Raw genomic sequence first — 21,440 nt, forward strand, 5'->3', positions numbered from 1 at the left:
ATGGGTGTACAACGTAAGTGGAAACATTTTCTACTATTCATATGCAGATGAATTTCATTCTAGCTCAGAAACATTTGGAAAATTGACATAGCACGTGACTTCAAGCTATTAAATGTTAGTGATACCATCTTAGAAAAATACAATGACTTTGTACATGTGACAGTTTGTGTCTCAAGTCAAAAATGGACAGTGATGTGTAAGAAAATAAAATTACATAATAAAAATTCCTCTGACTATTGTGGAACAGGCTGTTTCTTCCCACCAAGTCAGTGATGTTTCTGAGATCATAATGTTCACTATTAATTTAAAGTGAGCTCCTTCTCCACACCACTCAGGCAGGGAGCCTGGCTGCTCATAGGATTGAGGCTCCTTGGAAACATGCTGAAAATTCTCTTGTCAAGAGGGCTGGAACCACATGCGCTGCAACTAGTTTAGGAAGTCTTCCTTCATTGCGATAATCAAGTAGTTTGCTATCTACTCAGACACCACGCATCGATCTTGGTGTTCTCGAGGTTAGTAAGGGTGCTTATTTGAAGCTGGGTGCATGGCATATTAGAGTCAACATATTTTATAGTAGAAATGGAAAAACACAGAGTAAGAGGCTTTCTTGGTTAACAACAGCCATTATGCTTACTCCAAATTGAACTTGGTTAGCAGAGACACACATCTACAGGACTGAGGAGGCTTCTTAAAGGCTATTCCATCTTGGAAATGTTCTTGGTTATTACCAGTTCATGAAGTTTTGGCCTGCTTATTGATAGAATATCTCCTTAAATTTGCCTGTTCTTCAAAAAGTTATACTCAAAATAAGTATGTCAGAATTACCAGAATGCTGATTAAAAATACAGATTACTGAGTCTCATCCCAGACCCACTGATTCAGGATCTCTGGGCGTGGGGACTGAAGAATGTGCATTTTATTTTATTTTTTGAGGAAGATTAGCCCTGAGCTAACTACTGCTAATCCTCTTCTTTTTGCTGAGGAAGACAGGCCCTGAGCTAACATCCATGCCCATCTTCCTCTACTTTCTATGTGGGACACCTACCAAAGCATGGCGTGCCAAGTAGAGCCATGGCTGCACCGGGATCCGAACCGGCAAACCCGGACCGCCAAGAAGCGGAACGTGCGAACTTAACCGCTGCGCCACTGGGCCGGCCCCAGGAATGTGCACTTTAAATAACTATTTCAGGTGCTTCTTGTGCCTCTCTGTTAGAGTAAAATGATGACACCTGGGTCAGCGAACCCAATTCAGTTTCCTACCAGACACAGCTGAGAAGTCCTTAGAGAAGGAATGTGTTTAATATGAGCACTTAACCTTCTAACTGTTACTAAATGCTCTTGTTTTCATGTTCCTGAAAACATATAAGCAGAAACTTATAAATGCTGAACTGAGTATACACTACTTAAACGTGTCAGACAACAGTAGTAGAAGATTCTTTTTATTTAAAAAAAAATTACATGTAATTACACTTTTTTCTCTTTTAAAAGACAAAGTATTCAGGGAGTTGCACTAAGAAATTCCACTTTTCCTTTAACAAATTACATATGTTAACTTTCTTCACTTATTACCATAAGAGCTAATTAATAAAATAATCTTACTTGTATTTGAGAAAGAAGAAATGAATACACTATAGTTGAATTAGGTTCAAGAATCAAGCTCAATTTGTTTCCAAGACTTTGAAGAACTTCTTTTGTACTGTTCCAGTTCCTAGAACAAAAATATGTATTTTTTTTTTAAAAAACTTTAAAAATTAAACTAAGCACCTTAAAACTGCCTTAGCATTTTTTAGGTCTAACACTGTATCCTTTATAGCATTATCATTCTCAAAATTTCTTGACAATTATTTTGTACATGATTATACTTAGGATTTATTTGCTAGAAATGCAGAGTCTTCAGGGTTTTTGTGTAGCCTAAGGGGCACTTAGAGATGAATTTATTAAAGTTTCAGACAAAGTTATTTACTATATAGTATATATGAATTGTCTTTCAACTAATAAAGCATTTGCTATACTTTAAGTATTTAAAAGTGATCTCATTTTTAGTTGTTTGCTGTTCAACTCTTGTCAAAACCTGCTGAACTTAGCCAAGTATTGATATTTAAAATGTATATATCCTTTGACCCAGTGATTGTACCTTTAGAACTTTACTCTATAGAATAATGGAGAAGAGAACAAGGATATAAGTAGAAGGATATGCATTGCACTGTGTATATTGGCACACAATCGGAAACAACTTAGATATCTGCTGGTAAGAACAGATAAATTCATCAGTGCTCATTCACACTGGGCTTCATAGGCAGCCAGAAAAAACAACAGTGGTCATACGTGCCACATGAAAAAAGCAAACAGGTGGAGAGAGAGCAGGACACTTCCATTTTCTATTTTCTACACTTCTATACCTTTTGAGTTTTTTCCACAATGAGTATGTGTTACTTTTACAATTCATAAAATAAAGATAAATTTTAGTAGGGTGGAAATTTGCATAAGACGACTGCATTGCAAAAGGGATCATCTAAGGGGCTGGCCCCGTGACCTAGTGGTTTAGTGTGCTCCGCTTCGGTGGCCCAGGTTTGATTCCCGGGCGTGGACCTACACCACTCTTCAGTGGCCATGCCGTGGCATCAACACACATCGAGGAAGACTGGCACAGACGTTAGCTCAGGGTGAATCTTCCTCAGGAAAAAAAAAGGGCGTCATCTAAGGGGATTGCCTCCTGGCCCCTTGCATATTTTTCAATGTCTAAATAGCTGCACAAAGTATATTACTATTTCAGATAAGCAAAAAGTGGTTATTTTGCAAGATAAGGCAATCACTGCCCTTTGGCTAACATAATTGAAGTTCATAGTTGCTATGAAAAGAAAATTCCTTTCTCATTTTCAGAAAAGTGACAGATTGTTTCTTTCATACTCTAAGTTATTAAAAGTTAAATGTTAAAATTTCAGAACTGTATAAAGACTTTGGAAGAATTTTTATAGTATTAATTCCAATGTAGTCTTTACAGCTTGGTTTATTTTTTCTAATGAAGTTAATTCGGCTCACCAGTTATCTACCACTTATGGTTTAAAAGATTAACTCATAAAGAATAAACAGTAATCAGTGATCACAAACTTTGTCTTTAATTAGAAGTGTTGAATTATTTTTACCAACAATAAAGTTAAGGACATTGCTTCGAGATTCTTTGCTAGTAGCATCTCCCTTCTGCAGATGGCAAACTGAGAGAAGAATGAGGCTGGTCACTGGCCATGCCAGAGGGGGCATAAGAATAACTGGTGCGATACAGAACTCACCATGTCCACTAGATCCTGAACACTGCTATCATGTAAATGCAAAATACAATGATGACACTCTAAAGGAAAAGCAAGTAAGAGGGTTTTCCTTACACTGCAATTCTTCATGGCTGCTTTAAAGAGCCATTGTAAAACTGAAAGCAAAACCAAGAAAGGTTTCCACCCTGCCTCTCAGAAACCTCTGAAGTTCTTAAATATAAACGGACCACAGTCTTACAATGCTTAAACCAGCATCTTCAATAAAGGACAGTAAGAGGATTTCCCCCTGAACATGTAAATCAGTGGGCATGTGTTTAAATTATAGGCCTAGGGATTATAAACAAGTTGATTTTTGAAAACAGACATTCAAAATAGTTAGTGTGTTTGGCCAAGAAGATCTTAAAATAATTGTTTACCCAAACTTTTTCCTTTTTCTTTGCTTTCTTTGACAACAAAAATATAGAAAAGACGTAGAAGGGTTCAACAAGTCTTTCTATACTCACATTCTCTTTAAAACTAGATGGTTTTAAAAAATAGTAAATACTGAGGAAGTATTTTCTGGTGCCCATCTGACTAGGCAAAAGAGAAAACTTAGAGTAATTAGAGGAAAGAGAGCTAATTAGGAAAGACAGTCTGCAGGAAAGGTGAAATGGTCTTAAGGCTGATGGTCAAACCTGTGAGGACCGATTTCAGTCCCCTGTGAGGCTCTCCATGCATCTGGGGGGACTGGGAGCAAGAGGATTCTGGACAAGTATCACAAAGGACATGTTTTACCACCAAGGACTCACAATAAGGTATTATGAAATACTGTGGCTTGGTGCCTCCCCGACTCCAGCAGGATTATTATTAGAAGTGTGGCTTAAATGCAGTTCTTCTAGGACAGAGGGACAGACACCTGTTTCTTGCTTAATGATTCTACAGTAATGCTTTGCTTAATGACAGAGATATGTTCTGAGAGATGCATTGTCAGGTGATTTGGTCATTGTGCGAACATCACAGACTGTACTTACACAAACCTAGATGGTATAGCCTACTACACACCTAGGCTGTATGTCCTAATCTTATGGGACCACTGTCATATAAGCAGTCCGTTGTTGACTGAAACTTTGTTATGCAGAGCACGACGGTATATGACTTGGGCCTTTTTTGAAGACCTAAGTGTTGGAGGAACTGAATGGAACTCATGAATAGCCTCTCCATATTAAAAGTGGCATGCTTTAATTTCACTGCCAAAGCTTAAAGGCCTCTAACTTTATTTTTTGTTTTATTCCTAATGACCATCTAAGCCACTGATAATGGGGCTTGGAGATGAGGAGGGAGTCAAGAGGAGGACGACATCTGGTCTCAGACAGGCTCAGGGCCAGCCCTTCACTCATATGCAACTGTATTATATTTTAATGAAACACGATGCCATCTTTCCTCCCAGAAGTATGAGGATCGGAAGTACCTATCTGGGTTAAAGGCATGCAGACATATAGCTCACAGTATAGATTTCTTTAAGCATTTACAGGTTGCTTTTAAGGAAGGACAGACTTTTGCGTAATTATGGAAAACCCTGAGTGAGACATTTCTTTTAAATGAATACTACTATTGTTCCACATGGCAAATCAAATCAAATCTAAAGATTATAATGCTATTTTCACTGAAAAATGTTACATGGCAATAATATTAAAAGATCAAAAAGATAGACAATGTGAAGAAAGAGCTATAAACAACTGGCTAGATTTCCACCTAATGCAGATGAATTTTTTAATAGACTGTGTTAATAGAACTGGCATTGACTGTCATGCCCATATAAAAAGTGAAAATGTAATTTTAAATGTTTAGAGGGAAATTAATAGGAATCTTTCAAAATTAATCTATAGAGAATTTTCTCATACCTAAGTCAGCTTTTGTGTATATCAGCACACAACTGGAAACAATGTAAGGCTCTGAAATTACTTTGGGAGAGCATGAAATAATAGACATATTTAAAATTTTGCATATTAGAATGTCAAAATTTGGATGTGGATATCAATTAAATAATTGAGCATCAACTGGTAATCATTAGGTAACTTTAAAGCAAAAGCAGAAAATTGTGTTAAGGTATGACATGGGCAAACTGAAATCAATGCAATTCATTTACTAAAACATCACAAATGAAACTGTTTTAGAGGCAAAATTAAGATATCATAACTTTTCAGGTGGGTTAAAAAACTCTCTCAGGCAGGAGAATATAGCAATTACTGAGGTAGCAGGGTGGCACAAGAGTTGAGCGTAGATTGATATAGGTATTGTGGGGTTGCTTTCCAGTTCCACTCGAAATTCCTATGCTTTTAGGTCAGTTAGGGAAGATGGGTTTGAATGTGAAAACTCATGATGCTCAGAAATACCCTAACCCTTCAAAAATATCTGTGTATATAAATGTAATAAATGGGATCACCATACAATATAAACAGATACTCTTACTAAAAATAGAAGTTAGTCATTGACTCCTAGATAAATATTAATTCAAAGATGACTTCCAACTAATCTCTATAGACAAGCTGCATACATAATAAGGGTTACATGAGGTCATTTTACTGTTCCTACAACATGCTTCTCACTTTGCTACAGCTACAAAACCCTCCAAATATTCATGACATATTTTTCAAAAGTCTTCTGGACTACATTTAAATAAAATATTTTGCCTACTTATTCTAGTGCCCACAAAGGCAAAAGGCTGGTGCCTAGAAAAAGACCCTGCTCACCGCTCCCAGTAAATGGCTGTGTTCAGGTCATGCTTGCCCCAGTGTGACCGCCCAAGTTACACAGCTCTACAAATTCCACCTGAAAGGCTGTCAGGACATTCAATTTATAAGGTCACAATGTCCCGTTTTATCAAACTAAAAGGAGATCTGAGAAAATCTAGGTATTGGGTCATGATGAATTTATCAACTTTTGTATTCTTATATCAGACTTGTGTATCACAAACAGTGCTACTGGGCACATAAGGAATGCAGTCTCCACTTTTAACCACTTTCCTCAGAGATCTGGGTTTTGTCAGCTGTGTTTGTGTGCTTTCAGGCTGGGTGGTCCTTAGTTTTTCTAGTACAAGAAAAGTATAGGTACATTTGAATGTCCTAATAAAACCCAAAACCTTTTAAATAAACCCACAAACAAAAGACTATTATGAAAGTGTCTCCCCAGCAGCAAGTTAAGAATCACTGCGAATCTTTTAACACAAACTGGAAAATTCAAAAAGGATATGTGAACATTAGGTCATCTCTGGGTGGTAGAATGATAGGTAATTTTTAATTCCTTCTTTATGCATATCAGAATTTTACTTTTTATATAGTAAAGACATATTATTTAAATAATTTTAAAAGTAAAAAAAAAAAAATCAAGTATGGGGGCTGGCCCCGTTGCTGAGTGGTTAAGTTCACTCGTTCCGCTTCAGCAGCCCAGGGTTTCTCTGGTTGGGATCCTGGACGCGGACATGGCACTGCTCATCAGGCCATGCTGAGGTGGTGTCCCACACAACACAACTAGAGGCGCTCACAACTAGAATATACAACTATGTACTGGGGGGATCTGGGGAGAAGAAAGAAAAAAAAGAAGATGGCAACAGATGTTAGCTCAGGTGCCAATCTTTAGAAAAAAAAATCAAGTAAATAAATTGGGAAAATCTATGGAATTCTAGAAGTATTTTTGTGATAAAATTCAAGATGAAATAAAATAAATGTTTAGGATAATACCTGATCCTTCTGAATTCTCATTTCATCAACTTCACTTTCAGCATACTGAGGGTCTCTTGCAGGGTCCTTGATGTCTTTCAGTGTGTTGGTATTCTGAAATTACAATTCTTCAAATCATTTCATGCCCATAACCCAGAACCTTCAAAGACTATCATCTATCTGCCTCACAAACCAAGTTCCCTTTCCTCAGTCACCCGCTGAAGGCTCTCTACAATCTTCTGAGCTTTTATCATCACCGTTGAGGGCCATTTCAAATTCCACCAGGTCCTCTTCCCTCCTCTCCTTTCAGACGTTGTCTCTCCTTCTCTAATCCCGGAGAGCTCTGTTTGAAAGTGCAACAAGAACTGTGTCTTACACGTCTTTTAACCCCCACAGTGCCTCATCTACAATAGACTTTTAGTGAATATTTAATTGATTTTCGAGCATGAGAGATGAAAACCAAGTTATGATGATAGGCCCATGGGGACATTTCCCAATAACTGTTGAATAACAGTGCTGAAAATTCTTTCTTTAAAAGAATTAGAAATATATACCTTTGGTGGAAAGAGCCTTTCATATACTTTTTTCCACAACTCCATTGGTGAACGGGCATGAAGCTTTCCAATGTCATTATCAGGAACAGGAGGAGATCCTAAAATTGGAAGTTTAGTCCAAATGATTGTATTGATTAAAACATTAAAAACTCTATTAATAAAACTGATGACACTTATAAAAGTATAAACCTTAGATCACTCATTTCCCCTCTCCTTAATATATATTATATAATATACTTAATATCACTATTAAAATTTACCCCTACCTAGTGTAGAAAGCCACTGGGGCAGAATCAGAGGAAGAGGAGACAGGGTAATGAGTAAACTATAATTCTCTTTCCCCACACTTACACTGCTACTCAGCAAAAATATGAAAGTTTAGTATTCTCATGTGTTGGGAATTTGTAAGGAAACAAATACTCTTATGTGCTACCAGTTAGAGTGCAAATTGGGATAGCTAATTTGGAGGGTAATTTGGCACTACTAAATACTATTAAAATACTAAAAAAGGTCATACCCTCTTAACCAGCAATTCCACTTTTTGGTGCTTAATGTAGAAACACCTGTATATGTGTATTAAGGATTTTACATTGTAGCATCATTTGTATTAGTGAAAAAATGGCCACAACCAAAATGTCCATGAATAGAGGAATAGTGAAAATTACTATGCATAGCCATGCTCTGTAACACTATCCAGCAGTCAAAATACCAACCTATATGTAGCATTAATATGGAAAAACCACTAAGGCATATTGAGTAAAAAAGGCAAATTTCAAAATGACAGATACAGAATGATACAATTATGTTAAAACAAATAGTTTTTCCTACATGACATATACATTCATAGAAAATGGTCTGGAAAGATACATACCAAACTTGATCCTCATATGTACTATTTTAATGTTTTATAAGGAGAATGTCTACGTATTGCTTGTATAATTTAATTTGAAAATTAAAAAAATTTGCTGCCACTTCTTGGCAATTTTCAGTCTATAATCTGAGGTTTTTCATTCTTTCTATTCCAGCACCTACACTGTTCACTAAGATTGTTTCACTGTTGATCTTTTGGGGTCTCTGTATCACCTTGGTCAGAAAGTCATTGATACAATCCACGGATCTTATTCAGCTTTCCCAAGTTTTTTACTTGTCCTTGTCTGTGGTGTGTGTGCGTGTGTGTGCGTGTGTGTAAGTTCTATACAACTTTACCACGTTTGTAGGTTCCTGAACCATTCCATTACCACAAGGACCCCTTGTGTTCCCCTTTTATAACCATACCCACTCCTTCGTAACCTCTCCCCCTACCTCCTCACCCACAGTCCTGTCCCTAATCTATGATAACCACTAATCTTCCCTCCATTTCTAAAATTTTTTCATTCCAAAAGTTTTATATAAATAGAATCATATTGTATGCAACCTTTTCTGACGGGCCTTTTCAATCAGCGTAATTCCCTGGAGACTCATCCAAGTTGTTGTATCCATAGTTTGTTCCTTTTTTATTGCTGAGTACTATTCTATGGTATCAATGTGTCAGTTTGTTTTTTCATTCACCTGTTGAACACCATCTGGGTTGTTTCCAGTTTTGGCTATTACAAATAATGCTGCTATGAACATTTGTGTACAGATTTTTACGTGAACATAAGTTTCCATTTCTCTGGGATAAATGCCCAATAGTGCAATTTCTAGGTCCTATGGTATCTAGATGCTTAGTAAGAAACTATCAAACTATTTTCAAGAGTGGCTGTACCATTTTACATTCCCACCAGCAATGTATAAGTGATCCAGTTTCTCCATTTCCTTGTCAGCATTTGGTGCTGTCACTATTTTTTATTTTAGCTGTTCTGATAGGTATGTGGTGATATCTCATTGTGGTTTCAATTTGCTTTTCCCTGATTAATAACGTTAAACATCTTTTCACGTGCTTACTTGCCATTTGTATATCCTCTTCAGTGAAACGTCTTTGGTCGATTTTCTAACTGGATTTTTTTTTTTTTACTGTTGAGTTCTTTAATATATTCTAGATGCTAGTCATTTGTTGGATATGTGGTCTGAAAATATTTTCTCCCAGACTATAACATGTCTTTTCATCCTTTCCACATGGGCTTTCAAGAGCCAACGTTTTTCATTTTGATAAGGTCCAAGCTCCATGATTTTTAAATTCAGTAATTCTCAACCGTTTTCTGACCTCCAACAACTCACATGGGCAAAAGACTTCCATACACATTATCTATCAGTACACAGAGTGATTCTCACTGCTACTGAAATTAAGTTGGTACTAATGATAATTATAAAAATAAGTCTCCATGGTCTCTTATTAACTACCTCTTTTCCTTTCATTTCAATTCAATCTATAATTTCATTACAAAGATCCCTACATGTGAAATCAAGTCAACTTTAGCTTGTAAGAGTAATGGGGAATGGGAAATAAAAAAGAAAACTACTGCCTATTAGAGTTTAAAACCAAACTATGCCAACCCTAGAGTACACAGAGTTGCTAAGCCTGAAGATCTTCACAATGAAAATAGCTTCTATGGGACGATAAGGAGCTTGACTATATAAACTCTTAAAATTCCTTTTGCTTCATGAGCCTATGGCGTCTATAAGTTTAGGAAATACATCTCATTAGATGAGGCAAGCTATTTTCATCATGAAAAATTAAGGCATATCTAATTAGTACAACTAATTGTAGTTGTAGTACAACTACATGGATGGATGGATGGATGGATGTAGACAGTCCACCACTTGAGTCTCTAATTTTCCATCGTTGCCCATAATATATAGCTTTGAATTCCTTGACCATTCTGTGCTCCTGGTTTTCTTCTAAACTGAAGGAGCTAAAACTTAAAAATACCTGGAAATCACTGAGGGAAAGGAAATACATGTAAATTTTTCAGTGGAGTAGAGGTCAGAAATCACTCTGCTATGTGGCAACATCTCTTCCATCACAAATATGTCAATGTGATGCATGTTACATCGATATTATGTACATAAATAAATAGATAAGAAATAACGGCAACAACAATGAAACCAGAAATGGTGTTTTTTTGGAGATGCAGTGAACATGGAGTAGGATAAAATCAATGAGCAATTAAAAAAAGACTGAACAATCTTAATAAGTTCACCAACCTATTTGATTCAAAGAATCCAATCCTGCTGTGATAAACAGTGGTTTATTCTGATCCACACATATTGATTTGCTACATAGGTAAGAAGAAAAAACACTCTAATTTAGTTTAGCAGTCAAATATCCTGCCACATTCTACTGTAAATACAAGAGCCAAGTTTTATATCTAGCCAGTGGTGAGAGCATTGCCCCCAATGAATGAGTGAATATTAATGTATGTGATTTCAAAAATTAAAGTAAAGCATTAATAAACGTTTTACAGGAAAAAAAAGTGACAGGCCCAAATTACCTTAAATCAAAATCAAGAAAAGTAGCAAGGTTAATAAGAATACATACTAACATTATTGATTCCATTTCTAATCAATATAAGCAAGTGATAATAGAGGGAAAGCTACTAAAATGAGAGAAAAGGAGTAAAAGAAATCAGGGAAACAAGTATAATAGAATTATTATTTTATTCTAGTCTCTAAGTATTATATAATATTTTCACTGTAAAATTTGAGAAATATTTAAACAATGTAATGAGCAAGGGATAATATGAAATTCTCTCTCTAAGAACAGCCATCTGGGGCACTTTCCTGGTCAAGAAACAAACAACTGGTGAGAACAATAATCAGATGAGACAATACTGGCAAAAAAATACAATAAAAAGATATTAAAATATATATTTTAACAGTACCTTTTGTCAATGCCAAATGCCAACTGGTTGATAACTCCACGTATTTTTAGTAATAGAGCTTCTGACTTACTGGTAAACTAAAAAAAATCAGGAGAATAAATTATATACTTGGCTTTCAAATCACAGAAACGGTAAAATAAATATGGCTTTGAACAAGTACAGACTGCAGAGAGAATTACTATTTATTTGCCCAACAAATATTTGTGTTTGAGTAGACAACAGAAAACCCAAATGAAGAAAGAAATCTTGATAAATTTGTTTTAACTTATTCTTTAAACTTCATGAGTGCATGATATTGAAGGGACTTGTGGTTTATGCACTAATCATTTCACTACTCCCACATATGGATCATAATCATTGTCAAAATGCAATCTGGTTGGTTAAAAAGTAGGAGGTATACATTATAAACAACTTTTCCATCCAAGGGCATGTTACTGCCTTCAATGCAGTTAACGTGGGTGTTGCAGACTAGTCCAACAACACTGACACTTACTAAAATGATTTTTCAACTTCTGAATTGCCTTTGGAGCCTACAAAATAAGCTACTAAATATTTTCGGTGGTGATATATAATTAGGGTGACCATAACCAGAACACTTTGGAGAATGAAAGGGGGTGTGGGTACTATTTGTCAACTGAAATAAAGAGTTTAGGTGTTATTAGTGGAGGAGTTTATTCAATAATCAGCATGAGGAGTTTGAACCCTGGGAAAACAGTTCAACAGAGCACTCTGATGGAACTGCCCCGAGGGGTGTGAGTTTAAACGCAGCTTACCTCTCTTTCACAAAACAATCTACATGCAGGGAAGAGGAAAAGGAAAAAAAACCTTACAACTGGATTTTCTATATGTAGAGAAAAGGGGATGGAGCACATCTGGGCTTTTCTCTACATTATACATGGAATGTACCATAAACAAGAATTCCTTGGTTATACATCAGACAAGTTCATAGATGCTGAAGTTCCCTATGTGTGGAGGAAGGCAAGGACCAGGGTCGGTAATTATTCCCTCAATCTCTAAGAAACACAGCTGGGAAATGTGAGAGCGAGGTACCCCTTTATCTTTTCCTTCTGTGGATCTGTCCAGCTGGCGTCTTCAGTCATGAGGTAGGGTTGCAAGGTCACTTTGACTCAGGTTGAACATGGCCTGCCTGCTGCTTCCCAGTGCAGCATGGATTTCTACTGTGCTGACTTAAAAGCCTATGCAGTTTGCTTGCCAGATTCACTTCTTAGACGAGGGAGAGGAGTCCCCAAAATCTGTCCACATGTCAGTAATTAAGCTGAGACATCGGGTGAAAACTAGGACATATGGTTATCTTACACATCTTTTCAGACTAGATTTGATTTGTGGAAATACGAAAACTCATTTAGCCAAATCAGAATGACTAAGATACATGAAAGTGGAAAAAACAATCTTGAACCAAAATGAAATGTAATTATAAGGCAAAGGGATCAATTTTCAGGATAAGATTCATTCTGGATTAAGAATAGGTTCCCAGGGAAACTACTCAAAGGAGAACCCTCATGTGAATATGTAAGATTTGATATCTTTATTTTAAAAAAATTGAAACACTTTTAACGCTTCTAGTGAGACAATTTTTAAAAATATAGAAAACTTTAAATTTAAAAACAACTTCTCTTTATTATCATCATTATTATTATGTTCCCTATATGGAGAGGAAAAAACCTCATGACACATGTATTTCATAGAACTGCAGGGCTGGGAGGACATGAGAAGTTTCTGACTCAACCCTCCCAATCTGCTGCATCAATCACCTGGAAAACATCCTCCACAAATAGCTGTAGAGTTTCTGTTTGGATAAACTCAACGCCTGGGAACTCATTAACTTTCAAAGCAATTTATTCCATTTTCAGATGCAGTCAGGGGGTTCTTAACGACAGGGATATGTTACAAGAAACGAGTCATTAGGCGATTTTGTTGTTGTGCCAACATCATAGAGTGTACTGACACAAATCTAGATGGTACAGCCCACTACACACCTAGGCTATCTGGTACCAATCTTATGGGACCACTGTCATATATATGGTCTGCCTGAAACATCGTTATGCAGCACATGACTGTAATGGTAATATTAGAAAGTTCTTTCTTACTTTGAGCTAAACTCTCTCTGTTGATTCCTTGTTCTTGACTCTAAGAGAGCAAAGAATACATTTAATCCCTCTTCCATGGAACAGTCCTTCAAATATTTAAAGAGTATTATCATATTCCAGATAACAGAATATAATTTTATACTCCTCCTCATATGTCACGATTTTAAGACCTCTACCATCCTAAGGGCTCTCCACTGAATCTGGTCCCACTTATCAACATTTTCCTATTTTTGTTTTTATAAACTTTATTAGATTGCTCATAATATTCAATAAGTATTCTTGACAGAATAATAAAGGATCAACTATAGTGTTAAAAAAAACTGCTGAGCATCATTGAATCTTGTAAGGCAGTACCCAACTCTCTCCCTTGAATGGGGTGTAGAGTAAGAGTGGAAGTGAAACTGAAAGATGGGGTTTGATAACTTTGGCTACGCTCTTCTTGGTTTGGGAAGCTAGAAACGCTTTATATGGTTCCCTTGGTGGTCCAGAAGTGTTCCTCTACCCCAACCTCTGATCCCTTGGGTTACTGAAAACCGAGATGAAGGCCTTCTCAAATCCTTGCCCTCGTCCCTGATCTCCTAGAGTCTTCTGGGCCATCGTTAATCCCAGCCCTGCTGTGGTCTGGGTTGACCTGACTGTATATAAATGTGTACCCATAAAACCAGACTGGTCCATGACTGATCATCAAATGTGATCTGCTCCTAAAGAAAGATGGGGATTTCTCTCAGCTAACTAACCAGAACTAAATGTGGGGCCTTATATAGCGGCAAAAATAAGAAACTAGAAGATCCATGGTCTTTGCTTCTGTACCCTAGATCAGTCATTCACTTTAAATTCCTCATATCTTTTCAAAATAGCAAAGAATATTTCCAAAGTACTCTGTTAACCTAATATGTAAGCAGATACAGTACAAACATAAAAGATGACGATTTTTTAAGAAAATACATAATGAAATTTATTTGGAGTATTCTGAAAAGTATAAACATTTAAACTATAGATCTTATTTATTACTTTTAAGTCATAATGTACTAGCCATGAAGGCAGGGGCCTAGACCCATCTCATCTCTGGATTCCTCCGAGCACTTTGATTTAGGGGAAAAAATAGATCATTCAAATGGGAAGAAGAAAGTTTTTTTTCTTCTCTTTTTTTTTTGGTGCAGAAGATTGGCCCTGAGTGAACATCTGTTGTCAATCTTCCTCTTTTTTGTTTGAGGAAGATTGTTGCTGAGCTAACATCTGTGCCAATCTTCCTCTACTTTGTAGGTGGGATGTTGCCACAGCATGGCTTGATGAGTGGTGTGCAGGTCCATGCCTGGGATCTGAATCTGTGAACCCTGGGCTGCCAAAGCGGAGTGTGCAAACCCAACCACTATCCCACAAGGCCGGCCTCAGAAAGTATTTTTTTTAATAAAAATGCTTTTATATTTTTTTGCATTAAACGACATCCAGCAAAATTTGGTCCTGTTGTGGAAGATAATGATAACAGTAGTTATAGTAACCAAGATTTAGTGAGAAATATTTTGTTTCAGGCCTTCTGCTAAGCATTTCACATGGACTCCCTCTTCTTTTTTTTTTCCTGAGGAAGATTCATCCTAAGCTAACATCTATGCCAATCTTCCTCTATTTTGTATGTGGGATGCTGCCACAGCACGGCTGCTGATGAGTGGTGTAGGTCCGTGACTGGGAACTGAACCTGGGCTGCCAAAGCAGAGTGTGCCGAACTTAACCACTAGGCCATGGGGCTGGCCCTGAACTACCTCTTTTAATCCTCACAACAATCCTATGAAGAAGGTACTATTTTTGTCCATTTTATCCTGGAGGAGACTGAGGCTTAAGTGAGATTAAGTGACTTGTCTGAGATCACATATCTAGTAAATGGTTGCCCTGATATTTGAACCATTCCTGAGTTCACGTTTTCAACCTCTACAACAAACAACATTTTTTTTAAGTTTAAAAAAAGCCACACTGTTAAATTTTTTTTTCTCTTTTCTTTTAAGATAATACAGATTCTAATTCTTAAGGGGAAACTAAAAATAAATAACCAATTTATCTCTTTAAGATTGACTGGGGTTTATGGATATAAGCAAGTTAGAGCTTTTGCTGCAAAGAAATGGTAGGCCATCTAGCAGAGTGCGTTCCATAAATACATTATCAAACACTCTGTAACAAGAGGAGTTTTGGGCAATGGGAAAGGAAAGGAGGGGATGACATACATTAATAAAAGCATTATTATTCATAACTGTGTATCAAGTTGCTAATCTTTCCATATTTGGTGTTGTCCATTCAAGCTCAAAGGATAAGAAATGTACAAACCATTAATGATGCTCCATAATAATGTGCAACAAATCGAAGTGTCTTGCAAATCACCTTTCTCTTCTCAGAGTCAAAATCCTGAAGAAATACATTATTAAAAAGAAAAAACAAGTTGAAAGAACTAAATATCTATAGTAGGAAGGTTTAAATTATTAAATGTAGAAATAGATTATTTCTTTTCTTGGGGAACATACCATGAGGAGTAGGATTCCAATACCTTGATATTTGTTTCTATAGAGAGTTAAACTATAGGTGTAGCCTTCTAGAAGTATGGCTGTCAGATCTTCCTCTGTTTAAACACTTAGCTCAATAGAATTTAGATATAAGTACACACTTTATAGTATGGAATACCCTGAGGATTCTCTGACAAGCAAAGGTAAGAAGAAACCAAGTTTCTACTTTCTTCAATTTAAAAGCTGGGAAGTCAGTCCTATCCCTCAGTGATGGGTTAACGATTCAGTTTCCAATCTTCTATCTTATCCCCATTCCACTGCCATATCCCTGTTTCACTGTATTTATTGTTCTTTACCTAATTTCTCTTTCCCAACTATATCCTCTTTTCTAAAATCTTTAAGATGTGTGAGTCCTTGGCCTCTCCCTCCCAGAGTAATTTTTCTCATTTCATTATTACCTTTGTTCCCCTCTCATAAAGCCTAGGCAAGCATGTACAACAAACATAACTAGAAGTGCAAGAGCTTACCTGAAAAATATCATATTTGCTTCCAATTATGACCAGAGGTATTGGAAACGGGTCAATTATTTCACGATCCTGTTAACAAACATATTTCATTGATTTATTATAGTTAATTGTATATTACTATGTATTCAGCAATTTCTATTTACTTCCAAAAATATACCATTTTAGTCTCTTCATAGATGTTGACTTTGTTTGCTTGACATGGAGGTTGTTCCAATATTTAACTTTCACTTACTAAACTGTATTTGTCAAGTATGAAACTAAAAATGGCAATTCCATAAATTACTATGATTTTATTGTTTTTCATGTTCTGCCCTTTCATTTTCTCATATAATATGTCATCTTTCTGTTTGTTTTTTTACTACTTTGTCTGAGCTGTTTGTTGTAATAGCATTCATACTGCATAGATGGGAACCATAAACTATCAGTTTTGTTCTGATATTACCTGTGTAAAACATCCATATAAACTCTGGGCAATATAAGATACTGCTCTTAGATTTCTAGAAGATGATATTCATGATTGTATTTCAAGAACTTGTGTTACCAACATTGTAACTTTGTAGTAATTTAATTAGTTGTCAGGTGATCAAAAGATATTGAGTATGTGACAGAGAATAAATGAATGTAAAATATAGAGTGACGGTTAAGGCTATTAAAACTCTACTGCTTGTTTAAATTTGTAGCTTCATCTAGTCTTCGCCAGATGACTTTTGTACAGTCTGGTTTTTTATCTTCATTTTACAGAGATCATAAAATCAGTATCAAACTACTACTTTAAAACTCTATTTCTTTTGATTGGTATAATATGCCATAACAATCACAGTAAATGTCTAACAAGAAGACATAAGAAATCTCTTTCCTTGTTTTGTTCTTACTGAGGTTTTATTAAATTGCTATAATTTTCCAGTGAACAGGTTCACCTACATCAAATGAATTTCAAGTCATGCATAAAAATCTAAATTGTCTGTGATGTTATCTTTAACTACGTATGGGGCTAAGGATTCCAGGAATAATTCCAATAGCAACTTACTGGATGGTCCTTCTGCATATTACTCCATATCTTCTGTCTCATTTCAGAAGATGCTTTAGAATTTTTCTTTCCCAGTTTCATTATCACTTTATTTACATGGCTTTTTGTGGCTTGCAACAGATTTTCCATGGTGGGCCAAAGGTCATTAGGTTTTGAAAGATCCAAAACAAGAACAATAGAAAATGTCCTAAAGAAATAAAAACATTTCTCAAAAAAACCCTCAAAATAATTACCATTTTGAAACGCTACTATACTGAAATTTATTATCAAGAATAACACTACAGCTTAAGGAAAAAACCCCAGCAATTTTCTAAGATTAAAAAAAAGTTACAGCCTTATTTATTCTAGTGCTTTTCTCTAGTGATATTTAAGTGTTACAACCAGCAGTGGCATTGAAGTTTTTGTTTGAACTAACAATAATCCAATTCAAATAATATACAAGAAATTGGGTCCAACGATGCCACATTTAGATCCAATTTTACTGTGTGCTCCAAAGAAGGGAAACAAAAATACTAATAATAGCAGCAGCAACAACGCAACAATCAGGTGAAGCAGAAAGAAATAGATTTACCGATGGACCTTGCCAGGGGACTACCTAGCTTATTTAATCTTCACAACAACCCTTCCTAGAAGAGGTTATGATATCCATTTCATGGATTAGAAGTCTGAGGCACAGATTTACATAACTAGTAAATTGTAGAGCTGGTATTTAGATCCAAAACCACATGTCTTTCAGCTCTACTATGCTGCCTCTCTGAAAGCACACTCCTGACCACCACACACCACTGCCATCACCACATGCATGTGTACTCGTGTTTATGGAAATCAAATATAAATCTAAACTCAGCAACAACAAACAACTCAAGTTTAAAATGGGCAAAGGACTCAAATAGACATTTCTCTAAAGAAGATATACAGATGGCCAATAAACCTACAAAAAGATGTCCAACATCATTAATCATTATGGAAATGCAAATCAAAACCACAGTGAGATACCACTTCATACCCATTAGGATAGCTATGATAAAACAAAAATAAAAACAAAACAAAACACCAGAAAATAACAAGTGTTGGTAAGGATATAGAGAAATGGGAACCCTTGTGCATTGCTGGTGGGAATGTAAGATGGTGCAGCAGCCGCTGTGGAAAACAGTATGATGGTTCCTCAAAAACTTAAACACAGAATTACTATATGATCCAGCAATTCCACTTCATTGAAATCAAGGAATCAAACAGATATTTGTACAGCAATCCTCACAGCAGCACTATTCACTATAGCCAGAAGGGGGAAATGACCCAAATGTCCATCAATGGAAGAATGGATAGGGGCCGGCCTGGTGGCGCAGCGGTTAAGTTCGCACGTTCCGCTTCTCAGTGGCCCAGGGTTTGCTGGTTCGGATCCCAGGTGCGGACATGGCACCACTTGGCATGCCATGCTGTGGTAGGCGTCCCACATATAAAGTAGACAAAGATGGGCACGGATGTTAGCTCAGGGCCAGGCTTCCTCAGCAAAAAGAGGAGGACTGGCAGTAGTTAGCTGAGGGCTAATCTTCCTCAAAAAAAAAAAAAAAAAGAATGGATAAACAAAATGTGGCATATACATAAAATGAAATGTCATTCAGCCTTATAAAGGGAGGAAATTGTGACATATGCTACAACATGGGTGAAACTTGAAGACATTATGCTAAGTGAAATAAGCCAGACTCAAAAGGAAAAGTATTGTATGATTTCATTTGTATGAGGTAGCTAGAGTAGCCAAATTCATAGAGACAGAAAGTAGAATGGTGGTTGCAAGGGGTTGGGGGAGGGGGAAATAGGAGTTAGTGTTTAATGGGTACAGAGTTTCAGTTTGGGAAGATGAAAAAGTTCTGGAGATGGATGGTGGTGATGGTTGCACAACAATGTGAATATACTTAATGCCACTAAAATGTACACTTAAAAATGGCTAAAATAGTAAATTTTATGTTATGATTTTATCATAATAAAAAACAAACAAACAAATCTAGGAGTATTTCAGAAAATGGTCATAAGTATATGGAGCCATAATCACGAGCCAAGATATCCTTGATCAACAGGGGAAAACATTCTGCTACTAAATAGCAAGGAATTATAACATATGTTAGTTATTTTATAATACAGTCAGTTATTTTGCCGAATTTGACCAAACCCAGCTATTTTTGTATAATTCAAGCAAAACAGTACCTAAATTCTATACTATAAGTCTAAATTCAGAAAGTAGTCTTTTAGACATTATCAAGATTTTCTATATAATTATTGTGCCATTAAATTGTCTAGTCAATCATATCTATGTCATTTTAATAAGCTCAGAAACAGTTTTGCTTAACTGTAGTAATAATATAATATATATACTTTTAATAGTAAGGAAACTAATTCTATTTTCAGGAGTTTAGGATGGTTAATGTTTAAAAAAAAGATGACTATGGTTTAACTTTTTTTCAGTTGTGGTAAAATGTATATAAAATAAATTTATCATTTTTTCCAAATGAAAAATAACTTTGTTTTAAGCAAAAGAGAAATGGATTATTCAACTTTTTTCCAAGATTAACATTGGTGTTTCCATTGCATTGGAAATACTTGTGTTACTTTTACCTTCATAGCAAATGACAGCTAAAAAAATTTTTTTAAAAGCCAACAACCTCTTAAAACAGAGAACTGAACCACAGGAAATGCTCTATTACAAATTATCTAAAGTCTGTGGAAATGTTCAGTCCATCTATAATTATTCTATGAACAGTCACTTTAAAGATAAACAGTATCTAAAGCATCTGGCAATATTATTTTCTCAAGTTGCTGGGCTTTGTCCAACACAAGGAAATTATGTGTGAAATTAATTCCAGTCGCAAAACACTCTATATTAGGAGTGAAATGTTTTCCATGAATTCCTTAACGACTCAGCAACCTACTTTGGAGCCCGGCCTATGGCTCCCCTTCCCTCTGTTCATCATAACCCCGGCCTCTCCTCTCTCCTAAAGCAGGCTCCAGCTGTTTGGGGTTCCAGGGAAAGAAGACCAAGAACTCACAAAGTGGGGTGTTAAAGAAGCTGTGGAAAGATTTGGCTTCCTGCAGAAACCAAAACTTCCACAAGGCCATCAGGCCCAAACCCTCTTGGGCCTGGAGAAGTGGACTAGTGAGGGGATATAACAACGTGATGTGACAATCAGGGCCGGAAGTGGAGCCGGCGCACACCCAGGTAACCCAGCGTTTTTCACTCCTTTCAGCCTCGGGCCACACTACCTGGCAGCTCTGGTTCCTTCAGCTCTTCCCCTCTCTCACCATCTCTTCTCAACCAGACCACCATGACCCACCCTAATTCCCAGGCAGCTTTGACTATTTGTCCATTAAAGGAGAACAAATGAAAAACTACGTAGCTGTAAAATTCCATGTTTATAAAAAATAATGTCAGGGGGAAAGGGTGCTTATAAGCGAAAAAAGCAAGATCTAAATGTACATTTACAAACACTGAAAACACTGAAAGAAATACCTCTGCAAGTTAACAGTGGTTATTTTTTATGTGATTACGGGTGCTCTTACTTTCTTTGTCCCTTTCAGTATTTTTCCAAGTTTTCCAAATGAGCATACATTACTTTTGTAATAAGTAAAAGACAGTAAATTACATTTCTTTAAAAGAAAAAAATATCACTGGACAAATAAAGCCAACATCATCTGTATCCAGCTACTTATGGAAAAACAATTGTCCTGTTAACAATTCCATACTCTAAAGCTCCTAATGGCCAAAATATAACAAGTAATTGTCAAGCCCTTTGTTATTTGATCCAGGCACAGCAATGGTTCGTGTTAAACTCTGACAAGAGTAAGACATTTCAGATTTAAAATTTTTTGTTTTCCTTGGCTAAGACGGGTTCCCAGGAAAATTGTGAGAAATGTCACAATTTTCCAAATCTGATTTGGCCAACATGTGGGAGTCATTGTCAGGAAAACACCACCAAAGAGTTTGA

General features: G+C 36.3%; 1 protein-coding gene across 4 annotated transcripts in view; it reads right to left on the bottom strand.

Annotated features, from left to right (window-relative positions):
- Positions 1-21,440, bottom strand: part of DYNC2LI1 (dynein cytoplasmic 2 light intermediate chain 1) — a 37,490-nt gene that overhangs the window by 6,617 nt on the left and 9,433 nt on the right. Inside the window, exons 6-13 of one of the 4 annotated variants that reach the window (XM_014833587.3) lie at positions 17,464-17,650; positions 16,437-16,505; positions 15,737-15,814; positions 11,316-11,392; positions 10,639-10,709; positions 7,516-7,613; positions 6,983-7,075; positions 1,427-1,708 (exon numbers count right to left, since the gene is read on the bottom strand). In XM_014833587.3, the coding sequence (XP_014689073.1) occupies positions 1,646-1,708; positions 6,983-7,075; positions 7,516-7,613; positions 10,639-10,709; positions 11,316-11,392; positions 15,737-15,814; positions 16,437-16,505; positions 17,464-17,650 (736 nt within the window). In that variant the 3' untranslated portion in view covers positions 1,427-1,645. The other 3 variants (XR_011504057.1, XM_044772335.2, XM_044772334.2) reach the window with 3 other exon arrangements.

The sequence above is a fragment of the Equus asinus genome, chromosome 6 (genome assembly GCF_041296235.1).
Source record: "Equus asinus isolate D_3611 breed Donkey chromosome 6, EquAss-T2T_v2, whole genome shotgun sequence".
Lineage (NCBI taxonomy): Eukaryota > Metazoa > Chordata > Mammalia > Perissodactyla > Equidae > Equus > Equus asinus.